Here is an 18510-nt window from a genome sequence, read left to right as displayed (position 1 = left end):
ATAACATAAAAATATTAACATTATTATTAATTTATTGTTTTTTTATATTTTTAAATAAATAATTTTTAATTTTTAAAAAATAAAATAATAAATAAAAAATATTAAATTAAAAAAAAACTATATATGGCAAACTATATATATTATATATGTAATAATTTTATAAAAAATAAATTATAAAATATATAATAAAAAAAAATCTAAAAATTATATTTTTTACTAATTTTTGCAAATTTTTTAAATTTTATTAAATTAATTTTACATTCAATTTAAATTTAAAAAAAAAATGACATATGTAAAACCTATTAAAACAAAAATGTATTTTATTTTTTTCAAGTCACTGATATCTTAAATAGATATTAAAAAATTATTATCTAAATCATACTTTCCATTATATGAAATATTAAAATAAATTTTAACATCAAAAATTTAGAAAAAAATAATTAAATATTATTTAGGTTAGGTTTCAAACTAATTTAGATAATTAATAAAAATAAATTTCTGAAATTATATATAATTATAAATATAAATATTATACAAATATTTTATTAAATGATAATTAAAAAGAAAAATTTTATTTTTTCAAATAATCAAAAAAAATACTATAATATATAATTATGATACCTGCTCGGTTTCAATCTCATCATAATTAATTTCTTCTACAAACTGCTGCTGATGGCTTACTAACTCTTTATCCGCCATCACACACAGTTAACATCACATTAATTTCAGGGTACATTTAATTATCGAGCGTATTTATCGTAACTGAGTATTTGTTTAAACTTGAGCTCAAGCTCCTTTGATATTTTCCATTTTATTAATATTTAGAAGACATATGTAACAAGAAAATTACATCAATCGATATTCGTAATTCGATGTATCGATTTATCAAAATACGATCCATGTTTATAAAAGAAAATAACAAATATAATTAAATTTACATTAACAAATATAAGAAATGAATCTTTTTCATTTAGTTAAAATATATAATTAAAATACTGAAGAAATTATAAAAATAAATAAAAATATATATATATATATATATATATAATATCTATATATATATATTATATTATATATATCTATGTATTATAAGTACATAAATTACATAAAATATTAAGTAAAAACATTTATTATAATAAGTATTTTGCTTAAATTTTTCTTATAAAATATGCTATTCAATTATAAATTTTTTTTATATATTATATATATATATATATATATATATATATATGTAATAACTTTATTCATTAAATTACATACATAAAATAATACAATACAATACAAAATTATTATAATTTAAATAATTTAAAAAATTTATATTTATAAATAACGAATTTTATTTATTTATTACAACTTTTATTTATTTTATATAAAATTTAATTTTTTACATTTCATATTACATTCTATTGATTTAAGATCTATGATCTAAAGAAAAATTCATTTTCATTTTCATATTTATTTTTTAAATATATTTTAAAATTATAGTCATATATATAATTCTATAATTGTAATACACATATTATAATATTTAATTTTATTATCTATAATTCATTTACAAAATTATAAAAGTTAAAAAAAAAATATAATTATTTTATGATATAATATAATAATAATAATATCATTAAAAATTATTATATATGAAATAAAACAAAAATTATTCAAAAATATATAAAATAATTTATTAGTAATAATGAGATACTTTCTATATCTAATAAGAGATTATTAATATTTACTATTTATTAATTGAATCTTAATTTAATATATTATTACGTAAAATCTTTTATACTACTTATATACATATAAATTATATTTTATAAACGACTTATAATATTAAAAAAATTATATATAAAATATAATATGAAAATATATATAATATAATAATTTTGTTTATTAAAAAAATTAATTTTAATGATAATTTGTTCGAAAACAATAGAATATTACAAAGTATAGCATAAGTAGTAATATTGCGTAAGTAATAAATTCTGTCCTGCATAAGGATTTGTGTGACATGGCACCAATCACAGTTCGTAATTTTTTAATTTACACTCAAAATTGTTAAGCTAATAAATTTTCGTCGCTAGTAAACAATTGTGCAATCACTTCTAATTTAAGTGAGAACATTGATAAAATTTGATTTTATAAATATTCGAGATGTTTTATAATTATCAACTGTGAATCAATTTCTTTTCAAAATGGCAGAAAATCTTTCCAAACGGCCCCCCAAGGGAATTTTAAAATCATCTAGCTTTGATAAACCGGATTTACCCAGGTAAATGATTTTACACATTTAAATTGATTTCATTAAAATCATAATTTAATTTATATAAGTACAAATATGTTTAAAATGGAGGTTATTTTTTTGTAACTAAAAATTACATGAATGAAAGATATAGAAAGAGAGAAAGAGATGACAATAGATTAAACTTAATATTTTAAGGTTATGTTAATTCATTTTTTTTTTATTATTTCTACTTTTGATTTATTCAAGTCGTGTCACGATTAATTATTTTAATTATAAATTAGTTTCTTTTCATTAATTTATTTTTATTTAAAAATTTTAATATTATTATAAAATTATAATAATAATATTATTAAATAAATTTTATATATATATAAAATGAATTAAGTATAATTTATATATTATGTAATATTAATGAATTTTTTCTTTTTATTATATTTTTTTTTTATAATATTGTATTAAATTGAAAATTTAAATTATAATCAATATTTTATCAAATATTATTACATAATTAGCAATGCATTATACTTAATTTTATATAATAATTTTATATTTAATTTATATTTTAATATTATAACTATTAAAAAATAATTTTTTATTTTATATTTATTATAGATCAAACAAAGAAACAAAATGGGATGAAATGAATATAATTGCAACATTGCATCCACCAGGAAAAGATTATGGCCATATCAAGATTGATGAACCAAAAACTCCATACAGCTATGAAGGCCTGCCCGGTGAATTTGAATTTGATGAATTAGATTCTGCTACAATTGCTGCCAAGTAAGTATTTATAATAATTCATTATATTCATTAAAAAAAGTTTTTGCTCTATATTTCTAATTATTTTTATAAATAATATTTTTATGCTATTATTTTTCAAAAATATCATCTTCAACAATTAACCACAATTAATATTAATAACAGCAATCAAAGAATATTATTTTCATATTTACATCCAGTTATTTTTATAAATAACATCTTTATTGCATAATTAAAAGATTTATTATCTATAAACTTTATAATTTTGCATAAATTTAAATTACAATATTACATATAATTATATAATATAAAAAATATCATTCATTGTCAACAATTAATAATAAATAGAATTAATATTAATAGCAATCAAAAAATACTATTTATAATTGAAATAATATATTAATTTAATATATGCATTATACAATATCATGTATAATATATATATATATATATATATATATATATATAAAAACACGTGTACACACACACACACATGCGCGCGCGCGCGCACACATATGTATACATGTGTATGAATATTTTTAAAAAATAATTAAAGTTATTATTAAAGTTATTATTAAAATAATAATAATTATATTAATAATAAATTATATATCATATAAAATTTCAAAAATTAAAAAATCATTTTAAAAAATTTAAAAAAAATAACGTGTTTCAATAATAATATTTTTTATTAATCATGCTGTACCTACAAAAAAATTGGAATATTTATTTAATATTTAATATATCATAAATTTATCAATTTAATTATTTTATTTTATAAAAAGTAAAAATATATTAAAATAAAATATATAATGCTTCAAATAATAAATGTAAAAATTAATTAAATAAATTAAATATAAATCGATGAATTTATATTTTCTTTTTTCTTAAGCAATAAAAATTATTTAGAAAGATATTTATAAATATTTATAAAGATATTATAAATATATAAATTTTACTAAAATATCCATAGAATAAATTATAATTTAATTTGATTGTTATTTATAATTTCATTTTTTTTTTTTTTTGCATTTTTTTTTAAATTTTAAAATATATTTCTTTTTAAGTTCAATCAGTCTAATTTATACTATCTGTTTAGAATTTTATACCAGGATTGGCTTAAATGAGGAAGCTATCAAATTTAAATTATGCAACTATTCTCTACTAAGCAGCAGCATCTCCATGTAGGGTATAATATTGTTACATACATAATGCTGAACTATTGATGTTGGAGTTGAATATTAAGAATAAAATGAGGGTATGCAAATGTATGTAGAAATTTGATGTTGATTTATTCTTTTTATTGGAATAAATCTTCATTGGTAAGTTTTAGTGCTCTTCAAAGTATACATTTGCTATTTTTGCTTCTCAGAGTTGTCTCTTGATTCCTTTATTATTTTCAGTAATTCTACACAAAAAGAGGTACTTGTGTGGAAAATTGCTTCAATTCCTCAGAAAAATGTTATTTAAATTTCCAAAATTCGGGTAAACAGGATCAATTTTTAAGATGGTTCTATATTTGCAAATACTATGATCAAACAGTTTTAATCGAATATATATGCACCAAGAAACATACAAAGTGTTTTGGAAGGTATGTAACATCCCGAAGTCAAAAATTACATGAGATATAGTTATAATATTATTTTTGAATTATTAATTATTATTAATTGTCAAAATTGTATGAACATATATTTAAATACTTTTTATATGTCATACATTTTTGGCATTAATTTTTATAATTTATATGAATTTTTTAAATTTAATAAAATTAAAATTATTAAATTTAAATATTTTAGAAATAAAAAAAGAATAATGTTCGTGTGCATGCGTGCGTGCGTACATATTGCGTGTGTGCGTGTATAATGTGTGTATTTTATTTTAATGTTTTAAAGTAATTTTAAAATAATAATTTTCCAATTAATATAATAAAATATGAAATCAGATATATATCTATTTAAAATGGACGATAATGTAAAATTAATTAATATAGAAAATTTACTTCTTGTAAATATATAATATATATAATATATATATGGAATTCTATATAACTTAGAAAAATTATATTATTTTAAAAATATTATTATAAAAAATATTATTTATTTATAAAAATTTCGAAGAAATTATAAATATATAATTTAATATTATTTTTTAAAGTTATCAGTTAATCAATTTTAATGAATAATTTACATAAATTATATAAAAATTATATATAATTAACTTATATAATAATTTCTTTATTATTTTAATGTTAACTTCAAAAAAATTCTTTTTTTGATAATTTAATTTAATAATTTATTTTTTTCCAAAAAATTTTTCTATTCTATTCTTATTCAAACATTTAAATGGAATTGATATATAAAAAACAAATGTATTTATATATTTACAAGAAATATATTAAAATATTAATTAGTTTTTTATTAAAATAGATAATATATTAAAATGAAAATAAATCTTAGTTTATAAGATAATAAAAATTTATTAATTTTTTTAATTATTTATTTGTATCTATTGAAATATTTTTTATATTTTAAATAATAATTCATAAATTAATTATATTTTGTTTATTCATTTAATAAAATTTGTATTTGTAATATATATCAAAATAATATATGATATATATCAAAATAATATTTTTAAGAAAATATTATTAGTAAAATTATATTTGTATAAATTTGTATAAATGTATTATATAAATATAAAGAAGAATTTGAAATATAAAGAAGAAATATAAAGAAGAATAGTACAACTTTTGTACTATTTTGTTTTAAATAAGTAAAATTTTTTAATAACACACACATAAGTAATTATGTGCACAATATAAGTGCATATAATTATTAATCAAATTTACTGAATTTTCTTCTTAACAGTATATTTTTATTATTAAATTATTATAATAAAAAAATGATATAATGAATAATTTTTGCCTACAGATCAATTCTGATATAAAAAGCAAAATACAAAATAAATTTAAAATTCGTTTCTTTTAATTTTAACAAATCTTACTATCATTTATTATTTACTTATATAATTTAATTTCACTTCTTATATATTTATATTAGTAAATTTTTTTAATTTTATATTATTTTATGTGTGAAATAACAAATTATTATAAGAAAATTAAAAAAATTAAAATTATTTATAATTACATATATCTTACTTCGGAATGTTACATACCAGAAAAAAAATGTGATATGTACTTAAGAAATAATCTATGTACTTAAGAAGAATCTATTATTAATAAAAAAAAAATTGTTAAAAAAATAATATTATAAGATATTATAGTATGTTGATTTCAAAATGATTACTTATGAATAGTTTTATTGATATAAAAAAAAAATTAAATTAAAATTTTAAAAATATAGAATGAAAAGCAAATATAAATTTCTAATTATAGTAATTTTTATACATATAATATTTTACTATAATATTATAATATTATAATATTCTATCATAATATATAAACTTTATTATTTTGTGAACCTCATATAATATATCCAAATATTATAGATAATTATAATTTATTTGTCATATATATTTATAATCATTTTTGTTTATATATTTTTAAATTATCTTAAGAAAAAAGAATATAAACTTTTATTATAAAAATTTTTATAACAAAAACTTATATAATATATTATAATAAACTTTTATTTTATATTATTATATTCATCATAAATATATTTCACCAAAAAAAATTAAAATAAGTTTTTGTTAATAATACAAAATATTTAATTTCTTTAATAAAAATAATTCGTCTTTATATATTAAAATGAAAATTTTTTTCAATATTGAATAGATTTAATCAAATATATCTTATGTTTATACAAATTCAGTTTTTATAAGTACTTTTATTAATATTAATAAATAAAAAAATAATTAAATGGATTAAAATTCATAAATAATATATTTTTTCTTTTTTTTTTTTAAATTTTAATAGATTACATTTTTTATTGTTTTATTATTTTTTACAGATTGGCAGAGAGCAGTAAACCAAAGATATTTGAAGAATCAAGTGAAGATGAAGAAGAAACTGAAACTCTTGAAGAAAGAGGTAAGGAGTAATAAATTATACATTTTTATTTATATACATAAAATTTATATTTTAATTATTATCAATTATAAAGGCAATGTGTATATTTAAAATTTGATTATAAATTAATAAATTATTATTAACGTAATTACTTTATTGAAATAATAATTAATCTTAATTTTTATTAACATGATAATATTAAACACATTATAAAGAATAAATAATTTTAATTAATTAAAAAGAGAAAAATTTATTAAAATATGAGTAACAAAATAATTTCAATATATGTACAAAAATTTTAGAAAAACGTAAAGCATTTGAAGCAAAGAGAAAGCGTCATTATCAAGAGTGGCAAGTAGTTCAAATGGCTAGAAAACAATTACTTGAACAAGATGAGGAAGATGAAGATGAAGACAAGGAAGATAATGAAGAAAATGAAGAAGGCATACAAAAAGATGACAATATTTGTCTTCCTTCTGAAGAGCAAATTAATTTTAATGTTAAATTCAAATGTATGTCATCTTGTAATGTGAAAAAAGGAAAATGATATGGCGAAAGACACTTTTAAATAATGTTATAAATTACTTGATTAAAATTTAGAATTCAGTTATCTAACATTCTTAATTGATGTTAAATTTATTTACTATAATATAAAATTAAGAACTAAATTAATCAAATATAATGTCCATCTTAGATTATCTAAATAGTTAAGTCAATAAATTTTTCTAATTAATCGATTTTTCAATGATTTATATATTAATTAATGTAATTAATTACACAACGAATTTATAGTGAATTTATAATTAATTAATTGCGTAATTAATTGCAAATATATATGAATAAATAATTAATAATTACATAAGTATATAATTATTTATTTTCAACGTTTTAATAATTAAATATCTACTAATTAAATACTTGATTCAAATCAGTTTATTTAATTTTTTGTTTTTATTTAATTTTTTTGAAATAATATAGAATAATAAATACAAAATCACATGATTTCAAAGATATAAATAAATTTTTTTTTTTAAATTGATCGAACAAAATTATAATATTAGTTTTATTGATTATTAACTTTTATTATATTATCAAAAAGAAATAACTTAATTATTAATTATTTATATATTATTTAATAATAATTATTAGTTATTAATATTTTAATTCATAAATTGGTTTATTTATTTTCATATATATTTAACTATAGCGATTTTATTTTTTAATTTTTTTAGAAAAATTATGTACTAAATAATTAATTTTTCAATAGTTAATTAAGATAAAAAATATAAGCAAAGTTTTTTTTTACAAATTGTAGATTATTAACTTTTTAAATTTTTTAATTTATCATATTGTTTATTAAAATAGCAAATTATTAATATATAATTATTAATTATAAAATTATTATCCAAGTAAATATGTTTAAAATGTTACATAGCTAAAAAATGAGCAATTCTTAATGAATAATTTTTTTATTCATTAATAATTAATAACAATTATTTGTTATGATTGATATAATATAATTTTACTATATTTTATTAAATTATATAATAATAAAGTAAAATATGAGAAGAGAATTTTTAAATACAAAATATTGTTTTTATATAATATAAAATGTTCATACACACATATAATAAATTATTCTATTAAATTATTAATAGATATTATAATAAGACTTTTTCATTTTGTATTTAATTATATTTTACAATATACAAAAATATTCTTAAAACAGGGTTTCATAAGATGTATACAATGAATTAGAAATTTTGAAATTAGAATTTCATTTTAGACATTTTCACATTGATATCACATATTTTAATATATATATATTTTAATAATTATTTTTAATAATATATATATATATTTTTTTTAAATATTTTAAATATTGACATAATGTTTATAAATTTATTTCATGTTTATTACATATCAAAAATTTTCATAAATAAAATAAATGAAATTTTATTAACATCAAAGACCATAATGTTTCTATTAACATTAATATATTATATTATATTATATATACAATTATATATTGAAATATTAAAAATTGCAAAAAATAAAATTTAATAATACTATATTTTATCTATTATTAAGCGTAATAAATTTTTTAATTAATTTGTATTTATATATATCTTTTTTTAAATTTATTATATTACTTTATTATATATAAATTTAATTTTTGAAAAAAATATAAATATAATCAATGTGAATTTGTCTATTATAATATTATATATTCTTATATTTTATTTAACATCTTTATAAAGTTTATATAAAGTTTAAGTTCTTAAACTTTATTTTTTTCATATAATATACATTTTGATCCTCAATCAATAACCTTTATGTTTTTGTTTAAAATAAAATATGAAAATATTTTCATATATACATAAGAAGTTAATAATTAAATACTAATTAAGTTTGCAAGATACTCTTATCATATTTTATAATTAAATAAATAATTAAATTTTAATTTGAAAAATGCTACTTTTATAACAGATTTGTTTAAGTTTGGAATTTCCAAAAATTTATGGATCTTAATTTAAAAACTGCTAAATTATAAATTATAAACATATTCCTTATCACATAAATACCTCAAGCCTCTTAAATCTATGATTAAACATTGATATTATTTTTAAAATGAATTAGTTATTATATCTTCAGTTAAAATTTGCATTAATTTTTATTATTTATATATATTATATATAATATGTGTATATATATATACACATTATTATAATATATAAATATTTGAAATTTAAATAATTTTAAAATTTTTATGTAATATATTTTTGTAATGTAATTTATTTATTACAATTTAATAAATAAGATATTAATTTTATATATTTTTTCTAATATGATAATTTAATAACAAAATAATTATTATCTGAACAAATTTATTTTTTCAAAAATATTTTCTATGATATATAATAGATATTTTTATAAATTAAAAAAGAATGCTTAAATTGAAAATTAAAAATAAATTAGCTTTAGCTTAAAAACAAATTTCTGATTATTCCAGAATGTAAATATATGTATTGACAACGAATTTAATATTATTAATACTCAAATGTAAAATGCAATAAAATCATGAATCGAATACTATATCAAATACTTTTAAAAAATTGGTAATTGATATTAGTCTTAAAAATAATTTAAAGAAAGAAATAAAATTCAAAGAAAGTTTTGAAATAACAAACATTATAATTATAAATTTGCATAAATGACTTTCATTTAATGATATATAAATATATCAAAAAATTTCAATAGATTTATAAAATATATAAATATTCGATTCTTAATTTGATTGCACTATTCAACAAACTGCTATACTTTTTAAATAGAAAACTTATTTAAATAGAAAACTTAAATATACAATTTTGAAATTAGAGAAGAGATAGAAGAGGTCTTAATAGATAAATCAAGGATGAAGATAAATAATTATTTTATTTTAATTTAATTTTACAATATGAATATAAAATGTAAAAAAAAAACTATTCATTACTGCATTTATGCAATAAAAATATAATGCATCTGTTATATTATTGTTATAAAAATTTAATATTCCTTTATGTTGTGTTGAGTATTCAATATTTTCAAGAAAAATGTTTTATACATTATATAAAGACCTAATATGTAACATAATAGAGATTTAATGATATAATATAATATAATATAGATATAATATAGAATTTTTATTTTTATAACTATAATTTATTATTTATTTTTTATTTTTTAGTAAATCTCTAAAAATTTTTTAAAAAATATTTTCTATTTAAACAAATATTTAATAATGTTTTTTTTAATATTGCAACAAATTATAAGGATTATTAACAATTATATCAATTAATTTAAAATTAGATTTTCTATAAGTTGGATTAATCTAATCAATATATTTTAAAGATTTAAAAATGTTTGAATAAATCCTTTTCCATTATTATTAATGGATTTATATGATATGCATTATTTACATATTTATATTTTTTTTATATAAATTTAATTCATATTTATAAACTGTAGATATATTATATAAATTTGAGAACAATATATTATTGTTTCTCAAATTTAAAATTTGTTACAATATAATTGTTATTTAATTATTTAAATTAAACTTTCTGCAATAATTTTAATAATCAATTTTATTAGTATAACGAAACCATTGAAATATAACAAGTTATTTACATATATATATATAATATAATATTACTTTTTTTTAATTTTAAATATAATTAATTAATATATATAACAGTTAATTCATATTCAATATCATATTTATTATAATATATGCATACAATGCATGAAATACGTACAATAGTAAAAAATTAAATTTTTATATAAATAAACTAAATAAAATAATTTGTTTTATTTTAAAATAATTTTTCAATCTTCTTAAATTAATAATATTATAAATTATTAATTTAAAAATTAATTATTTATATATATTCAAATAAGTTAAGTCAATTTCTAAAATATTATTAAAATTTTCATAATTTTCAAAAATTTTAGAAAGTTATGTGAAATGATTCAAAATTTTTGTCACTTTATAGATTCGAAATAATTCGAAATATTTCAAATTTCATCACTATTTGTATTTCATTTGCATAATCAAATGAAAATCTTATATATGAATTCTGAAATATATATATGTTCTATAAATATTATGAAATATCATATTCTATATTCTGAAATATCAATCTCGAAAAAAGCAGAATATTTTTACTTTCGCGATTTACATTCAATTAACATTTATTGAAATCGATATTTATGTTATTTTATTTACAATTTTATAGTAAAATTAAATTTTTAATTTTTAATTTTATTTCTGGAAAAATTTTTTTGATAAATTAATAGATTTTAATAAATAGATTTAAAATATTAAAATTTTAACGTCACAGGAATACATGAAATCAAAAGTTAAGTATATTTAAAAATGTTTTAAATGCTTTATGTTTTCTTATTCTGCAATCAATGAAGAATCTTCTTGTTTCTGTAGTAGCAACATGTACATATTATAAACAATAAATAAATTTTAATTGAATGCAATTGAATTTGAAGTTATTATTCGTTTTTTTTTTTTTCAGATTCGTGGAATCCCAAGTTTGCTATGGATAGATACAAAGTGTATATATTCCGCAAAACATTGCGAATATTAGTTACAAATATTATATTACAATTACAATTATCTACAATATACATATGAATTCATTATGGAAGAAAGAAAACGAACTCTCTTCATTGGTTAAGGCAAAAGTGAAAAAAATTAATATCACAATCAATATAATTCGTAAAGCATTTTTAAATATGTATAATTTTTTATTCCATGCATTTCTTATATTAAAATTTTTGAAATTTGATTTTGAAATTTTTTTATCAATTTATAAAAAGAAATTTTATCAATTTAAAAAAATCTTTAAAATCTTATATTTTTAGAAATAAAGTTTTATCAAATTAAATTTTAATTTTAATCATTAATGTTAATAATATTTTACATTAAATCGATAATATTACATATAATACATATATGTAATATTATATGTACATACAATAATATTACATAAAATGGAAGAAAATTATATAATATCAATTTTTATGACAAAAAATCATTGCATGTTTATTTTACATAATTTATCCACGATACAATTTGAATTTTAAAATGTTCTCAATCGGTATAGTAGTTTATATTCAGAAAAATATTTTGTACTTTCCTATCTATAAAAATACTAAATATCATAATATGTAAAGTAAGTATCTATGTCATTTACTAAAAGATTAGTAATAATAATATAGTAATTTAATCACGTTTGCTAAATCGATAAAAATTTGTCACAGTTAAAGAAACAGTATCTACATCAGAAACAGTTAATATTGATGATTGTCATGTCAAATAAATTAAAATTTGAGTGACACTATTATACAGTAATTAATATTTTTATTTGTTGTATCTTTGCTGATAGAATCAGATTAATATTATTATTTAAATTATTTATTTTATAAATTTCATCATAACGGGTGCTGAACAGTCAATCATGTCCGTTTCTCAGATGGAGAGTATCCTTTTTTAAAAATTTTTTGCGCTTTTTATATTTTTTCAAATTTGATATTTATACAATTTTGATATTTTCATAAAAACTTTAGTATTTTTTCAATTATAATTATATTTATTTTTTTTAAGTATTATACTAATTTATATTTGAGAAATTTTAAAATATATTCAATCTTTGTTTTTTAATTTTATTAAATATATTTTATTTATTATCTGTTTTAAATTTTAAAAGTAAAAAATAATTATTTTAATATAATTTTAATAAATTTATTAAAAAACTTAAAAAGTTATTTTTTTAAAATTATATATAAAATATTTTTATGACAATAAATATTACATATATACATAAATTATTACACAAATATAAATTTTTTGTATATACAAAATTTTATTAACAATGTATTGAGATGAAAATATGATATAATATTTTCCTAAATTAATATTAAGGAAATTTATTCAATCTTAAATTTGCTGTAAAAGAATTAGAGAGAAATTCAAAAAAATGTGAGAAAGAAGAAAAAGTAGAAAAAACAAAAATAAAAAAAGCTATTCAAAAAGGTAATATGGAAGGTGCACGTATTCATGCAGAAAATGCAATTCGTCAACGTAATCAAGCACTTAATTATTTGCGAATGAGTGCAAGAGTTGATGCAGTAGCTAGTAGAGTACAAACAGCTTTAACTACACGAAAAGTTACTCAGTCAATGGCTGGAGTAGTTAAAGCCATGGATGCAGCAATGAAATCAATGAATTTAGAAAAAATATCAGGTAATAAAAAAATCTATATTATATATGAAAAATAAATGTTATACATACATATATATATATATATATATATATATAATTAATGATTAATATTTAATTTTTTATGACATTCTATGGTATTTGATAAGATAAATAAACACATTAATCATATATAGCATTTTTGATAACAATAATTTTTTTTTATTGATAATGAATATCAAAATTAAAATATAATTTCTATTTTAGGTTTAATGGATAAATTTGAAAGTCAATTTGAAGATTTAGATGTACAAAGTTCATATATGGAAAATACTATGTCTCAAACTACAACAACCAATGTTCCCCAAAATGATGTTGATTCTTTATTACAACAAGTTGCAGATGAAGCTGGGTTAGTATTGATTAATTTTAAAATTATTTTTGTGAAAGATTATATAATTATAAAATAGAATTTTATATATATATAAATATCAAGAAACAATATTATTATTACTATTAGTTTTAATTTAATTTTTTCTGTATATTAATAATATATATTATTTATATAATATATATTATTTAATACATACTATTTTTTTTAGTCTGGAATTAAATATGGAATTACCATCTGGACAATTAGGTAATATAGGTACTTCTACTATCAGTCAAGAACAAGATGAACTCACACAGCGATTAGCAAGACTTCGTGAATAGTATTACAGATATAAAATCAAACAGAAGTACATAATGAGAAAAATATGCTTATTTACTATTATTTACAGTAATTTATTAACTTTATATTATTCTTATATTTATTCTCTTTATATTATCCTGTAGGTACTTGCTAAAAGTAATTATTGTACCATTAGTGCCTATATGCTTGGTAATTACTCATTATATATTATTAATATTTTTTTCATAATAATTAATTTGAAAATAACTACAATAACTAAATGATTTGTACTATTGAATTTATTTTTGAGACAAAATATGATTTTTTTAATGCATAAATCATATTTATTCTTCAAATCGTTTTACATACAGAGATTGTTAATACTATAACTCATTTATAAAGATCAATACATAAAAAGTTAAAAGAAAATGCATAAAAACATTTTTTACAGATATATTTTATTATTTAAAAAATATATATATTTTTTTTATTCATTTATTTCGAAAAAAATTGTTTAATAATAATATAAAAAAATGAAATGAATAAGATTAAATCTATTAAATATTTTTATTTATTCATATATGAAACACATACATTGTTTGATAAATGTAGGTATTTATTTAACATTAAAATTATAATACTATTAAATTTTATACTAATTGAAAATTATTACAGTTTTAAAATTAATAATTTTCTAAAATCTATAAATTGCAGTAATATTATATATGTAACTATTTTATTTATATATATTTCTTTAAAAATATATATTTACTATTAGGAATATTTATAAACAATAAAGTAAAAAAATTACATTTTAATATACACTTATATATTCAAAATTTATTTAATTAAAAGATTTTAAACCATAAAAAAAAATATTATTATTTTAAAAAATATATAACTAATTTTTCAAAATATTGCAATTTTAATTATAAATAATAAAAACATTCTAGAACATAAATAAGAATATAATTTTCCATGATAGCATTTATCATACACAAAATCTATTATATATTTGTTTTATAAAAATAAATTTATATAATAAATATATTATTTAATATTATATTTCTATACAATTAATTATAATTAACTATAGTTTTCATAGTTTTAGTTATAATTTTCATCATTTTGTAAAGCATAATAAGGATACTTTTCTATCCAAATTGTGTCAAAAGGTTCAGCCTGTTTCAATATTACAACTTTTTCTGCATGAAATTCTAAATATTTAAAATAAAATTAATTTTACAAAGAAAATTAATAAATATAAATATAAAAAATAAATTATATTTATATTATTATTATTATTATTTAATTCAAAAATCCTGATTTTAATGAAAAATTGTGTTATATAGAGCATAATATCCTTATATATGAATTATATTAAAATTTGATTTATAAAATTTTTTTTATTAATCACTTTACAAAAATGAAATTAACTTTTAAAGTTTGAATATCTTTTCATTTTGAATATTATTTTAAGCAGGGATAAAAAAATTATTTTTGTATTCTACATACATATAAACTTTTATTAAAATCAAGATTTTTAGATTAAACAAATTATTCTTTGTTATTTCTCTGTAAAATAAGTTCCTATATATATATTCTATTGTTATAGAATATATAATTAATTAATGAATATTATAATTATAATAATTAATTGAAATTTACCTAAACAATATTGAAAAGCACATGCAGCATCAATTTTATTATAACTTTCTGGTGAAATTAAATCATGAAATTTTATTAATATTCCTTCATTCCAATGTATAACCATTAATGCCAACAATTCTCTTTTAGTCAAATATGTTTTTGAACTATAACAAAAATAAATATAATAAAAAATATAATAAAATATTAATAAAATGTTTGATTATCTATTGTTATAATATATATAATAAATAATTGTCTCTCTAATAAAACTATAATTTGCATAATTAAAATTTATTTTTTCTTAAAGAAAAATTAGAAAGAAAATTAGAAAAATTAGAAGAAAAAAAAATTTTACTTTTTTTTAATTAAAAGATTTAATATAATCTTTAATATTAATTATATTACAAATTCCTTTCTAAAAAATTTAGAAATTTATATTCTATAAAATATGTTTTAAAATTAAAATTAAAATATTTACGAAACTAAATAAATAAAGAATTTTACCTAATTTTCTCTTCAAAACTTGTAATCTCGGAAATTAAAACTGCTTCAGATTCTTTTATTTCTTTTGTTTGCTCTTCAAATTCTTTTACTTCAATACTCTCTATTGGAAGTATCTTATCTAATGTCTTAGATACATCAATCGTTTCAGTTGTAGCAATCATAATTTTACTTGATAATTCAGTTATTTGATCTCGTAATCGACTTGAATCATCTGCACGAATAGTTTCTCCAACTATTAAAAAAAAATTAAAATTTCAAAAATCAATTTGTGTTATATAAATAAATATACATGTTTTTATCTTAAAAATCACCATAGATCAATAATAACTTCATTTATGAATAATTGCATTTTATTTTTATATCTATTTATTTTCCCATTATTTCATAATTAACTATTATAATTAATTAAAAATATTTACTTATTACCTATTGTTTCTTTCATTTTAAAGTCAAGCATATCTTGAAATTTACTTTGAATTATCAAAGGCTTTTTAAAATACTGATTAAAAAATTCAATTAATGTTTTTCCCCACGATCTATTATTAATTTTCATTGAAGGTTGTTTCAGATATTCCTTTGCTGATGGTAAAATAGTTGTAAATCGAAACTGTTTCTAAAAAATATATAAAAATTTTATATACAGAACAAATTTTAATTTTAATATAAATATATTCAGTTAATATTTCATATTAATATATTCAGTTAATAATTAAATTATATCAATTAATAATTTCTGATATTTTTTTTAAAAAATAGTCCATGGTTTTTATTTTATTCCATGGTTTTATTCAAAATAACTCACTATAGTATGAGCGTAAACATTCTCAATGTATCTTCGCATAATAGTATCCGTTAATTTAGTTTGTTTATCTAAATATATTTTTTTTTTTTTTGTTTTTTTTATTTCATTCAATTCTATATTTTGAAACTCAGGAAAAACTTCTTTTTGCAATTCAGATGGTAAATCAGGTGCATACATAATTTCAGTTATTGGTGCCGGAAATAGTTCAATTGCAGGTAATTCTTCTGCAGAAGTTATCTATAAAGAAAAATTTATGTATAAAATTATATATAAAATATGATTTGAAAAAATATTAGACAAAAAATCAAATATTTAATATTTTTTCAATTTCATTTATTATTATAATATTTTTTTATATGTATACTTTTCTTCTTTTTATTGGAATTTCTATTGGAGATTTTGAAGTTCTTTTTTTAGGAGTTGCAGGAATATTTTTTTTAATATGATGATCTAAAAAATATATTTATAAAAATTATTAATATAACAGAAATATTTGTAAATGAAATAATCAAATACATTAATAAATATTAATAACTTTCAAAAATAAAAAATGATTCGGGTTGATCTCTTCCAGCAGATGCTAATCGTGTTTCTTTCTCAGTTTCAATTTCAATTTTATTAACATCTAATAAAGGAACTTGTACAGATTCGTTAGGAATTTCTATTGACTGATCCCAATGAAATCTTCGTATTTCATTTCTAAATAATAATTACAAATAATTTTAAAGATATTAATAATTAATTTAAAAATATAATTTTTTATTAACTATTAATAAAAAAATAAAACTATTTATTAATAATTATTAATAAATAAATAAAAGTAATTTTTTTAAACATATCATATTCTAATAGTTTTTTAATATTACATAATTATATAATTAACAATTATATTAAAAAGTATAATAAAAATATAATACTAATAAAAATATAATACTACAGAGATAGTTCTTCCACTCCAGGTAATATAAATTTCTCCATTTCATGAGTTGGTAACGCCCCAAAATTCATTTCATTTTGTATCTATAATTGAATAATATAAATATTATTAACTTAGTTATATAAAATAAATATATATATATATATATATATA

General features: G+C 15.8%; 4 protein-coding genes across 6 annotated transcripts in view; 2 read left to right on the top strand and 2 right to left on the bottom strand.

Moving 5' to 3' along the window:
- LOC122720218 (mitogen-activated protein kinase kinase kinase 7-like) overlaps positions 1-699 on the bottom strand; it is a 9446-nt gene extending 8747 nt beyond the window's left edge. Inside the window, exon 1 of the mRNA XM_043946776.1 lies at positions 622-699. Within this exon, the coding sequence (XP_043802711.1) occupies positions 622-699 (78 nt within the window). The remainder of the gene's footprint in view (positions 1-621) is intronic.
- Positions 700-1998: 1299 nt separating this feature from the next.
- On the top strand, positions 1999-7803 carry LOC122720254 (protein phosphatase inhibitor 2-like). Of its 2 annotated transcripts, XM_043946831.1 has the most exons (5): positions 2041-2111; positions 2200-2269; positions 2855-3025; positions 6976-7055; positions 7337-7803. In XM_043946831.1, the coding sequence occupies exons 3-5, from the start codon at positions 2883-2885 to the stop codon at positions 7579-7581; spliced, it is 468 nt and encodes a 155-aa protein (XP_043802766.1). In that variant the 5' UTR covers positions 2041-2111; positions 2200-2269; positions 2855-2882; the 3' UTR covers positions 7582-7803. The 2 variants fall into 2 exon arrangements, with proteins under 2 accessions (XP_043802765.1, XP_043802766.1); XM_043946830.1 differs by having other exon boundaries at positions 1999-2269.
- Positions 7804-12803: 5000 nt separating this feature from the next.
- Positions 12804-14897, top strand: LOC122720255 (charged multivesicular body protein 1b). 2 transcript variants are annotated; one of them, XM_043946834.1, is made up of 4 exons: positions 12804-13073; positions 13549-13836; positions 14059-14203; positions 14394-14897. In XM_043946834.1, the coding sequence occupies exons 1-4, from the start codon at positions 13052-13054 to the stop codon at positions 14503-14505; spliced, it is 567 nt and encodes a 188-aa protein (XP_043802769.1). In that variant the 5' UTR covers positions 12804-13051; the 3' UTR covers positions 14506-14897. The 2 variants fall into 2 exon arrangements, with proteins under 2 accessions (XP_043802769.1, XP_043802768.1); XM_043946833.1 differs by having other exon boundaries at positions 13516-13836.
- A 590-nt stretch (positions 14898-15487) lies between these two features.
- Positions 15488-18438, bottom strand: LOC122720193. The gene is made up of 8 exons (XM_043946726.1): positions 18358-18438; positions 17956-18119; positions 17785-17870; positions 17421-17657; positions 17045-17231; positions 16619-16850; positions 16133-16278; positions 15488-15681 (listed from the first exon to the last, which is right to left on the bottom strand). The coding sequence occupies exons 1-8, from the start codon at positions 18426-18428 to the stop codon at positions 15572-15574; spliced, it is 1233 nt and encodes a 410-aa protein (XP_043802661.1). The 5' UTR covers positions 18429-18438; the 3' UTR covers positions 15488-15571.
- Between the last annotated feature and the right edge of the window lie 72 nt (positions 18439-18510).

The sequence above is a fragment of the Apis laboriosa genome, unplaced genomic scaffold (genome assembly GCF_014066325.1).
Source record: "Apis laboriosa isolate Shangri-la unplaced genomic scaffold, ASM1406632v1 scaffold122_cov146, whole genome shotgun sequence".
Taxonomy (NCBI): domain Eukaryota; kingdom Metazoa; phylum Arthropoda; class Insecta; order Hymenoptera; family Apidae; genus Apis; species Apis laboriosa.
This window is presented reverse-complemented; position numbering and strand designations above follow the sequence as displayed.

Coding starts and splice junctions, on each gene's coding strand:
- LOC122720254 (XM_043946830.1), top strand. CDS start 2,193: ATGGCAGAAAATCTTTCCAAACGGCCCCCCAAGGGAATTTTAAAATCA. Junction 2,270..2,854: donor GATAAACCGGATTTACCCAG/GTAAATGATTTT, acceptor TATTTATTATAG/ATCAAACAAAGAAACAAAAT. Junction 3,026..6,975: donor TCTGCTACAATTGCTGCCAA/GTAAGTATTTAT, acceptor TATTTTTTACAG/ATTGGCAGAGAGCAGTAAAC.
- LOC122720255 (XM_043946833.1), top strand. CDS start 13,052: ATGTCCGTTTCTCAGATGGAGA. Junction 13,837..14,058: donor GAATTTAGAAAAAATATCAG/GTAATAAAAAAA, acceptor TTTCTATTTTAG/GTTTAATGGATAAATTTGAA. Junction 14,204..14,393: donor CAAGTTGCAGATGAAGCTGG/GTTAGTATTGAT, acceptor TATTTTTTTTAG/TCTGGAATTAAATATGGAAT.
- LOC122720193 (XM_043946726.1), bottom strand. CDS start 18,428: ATGAATTTTGGGGCGTTACCAACTCATGAAATGGAGAAATTTATATTA. Junction 17,232..17,420: donor ATGTTTACGCTCATACTATA/GTGAGTTATTTT, acceptor TATATTTTTTAG/AAACAGTTTCGATTTACAAC. Junction 16,851..17,044: donor TAAAATGAAAGAAACAATAG/GTAATAAGTAAA, acceptor TTTTTTTAATAG/TTGGAGAAACTATTCGTGCA.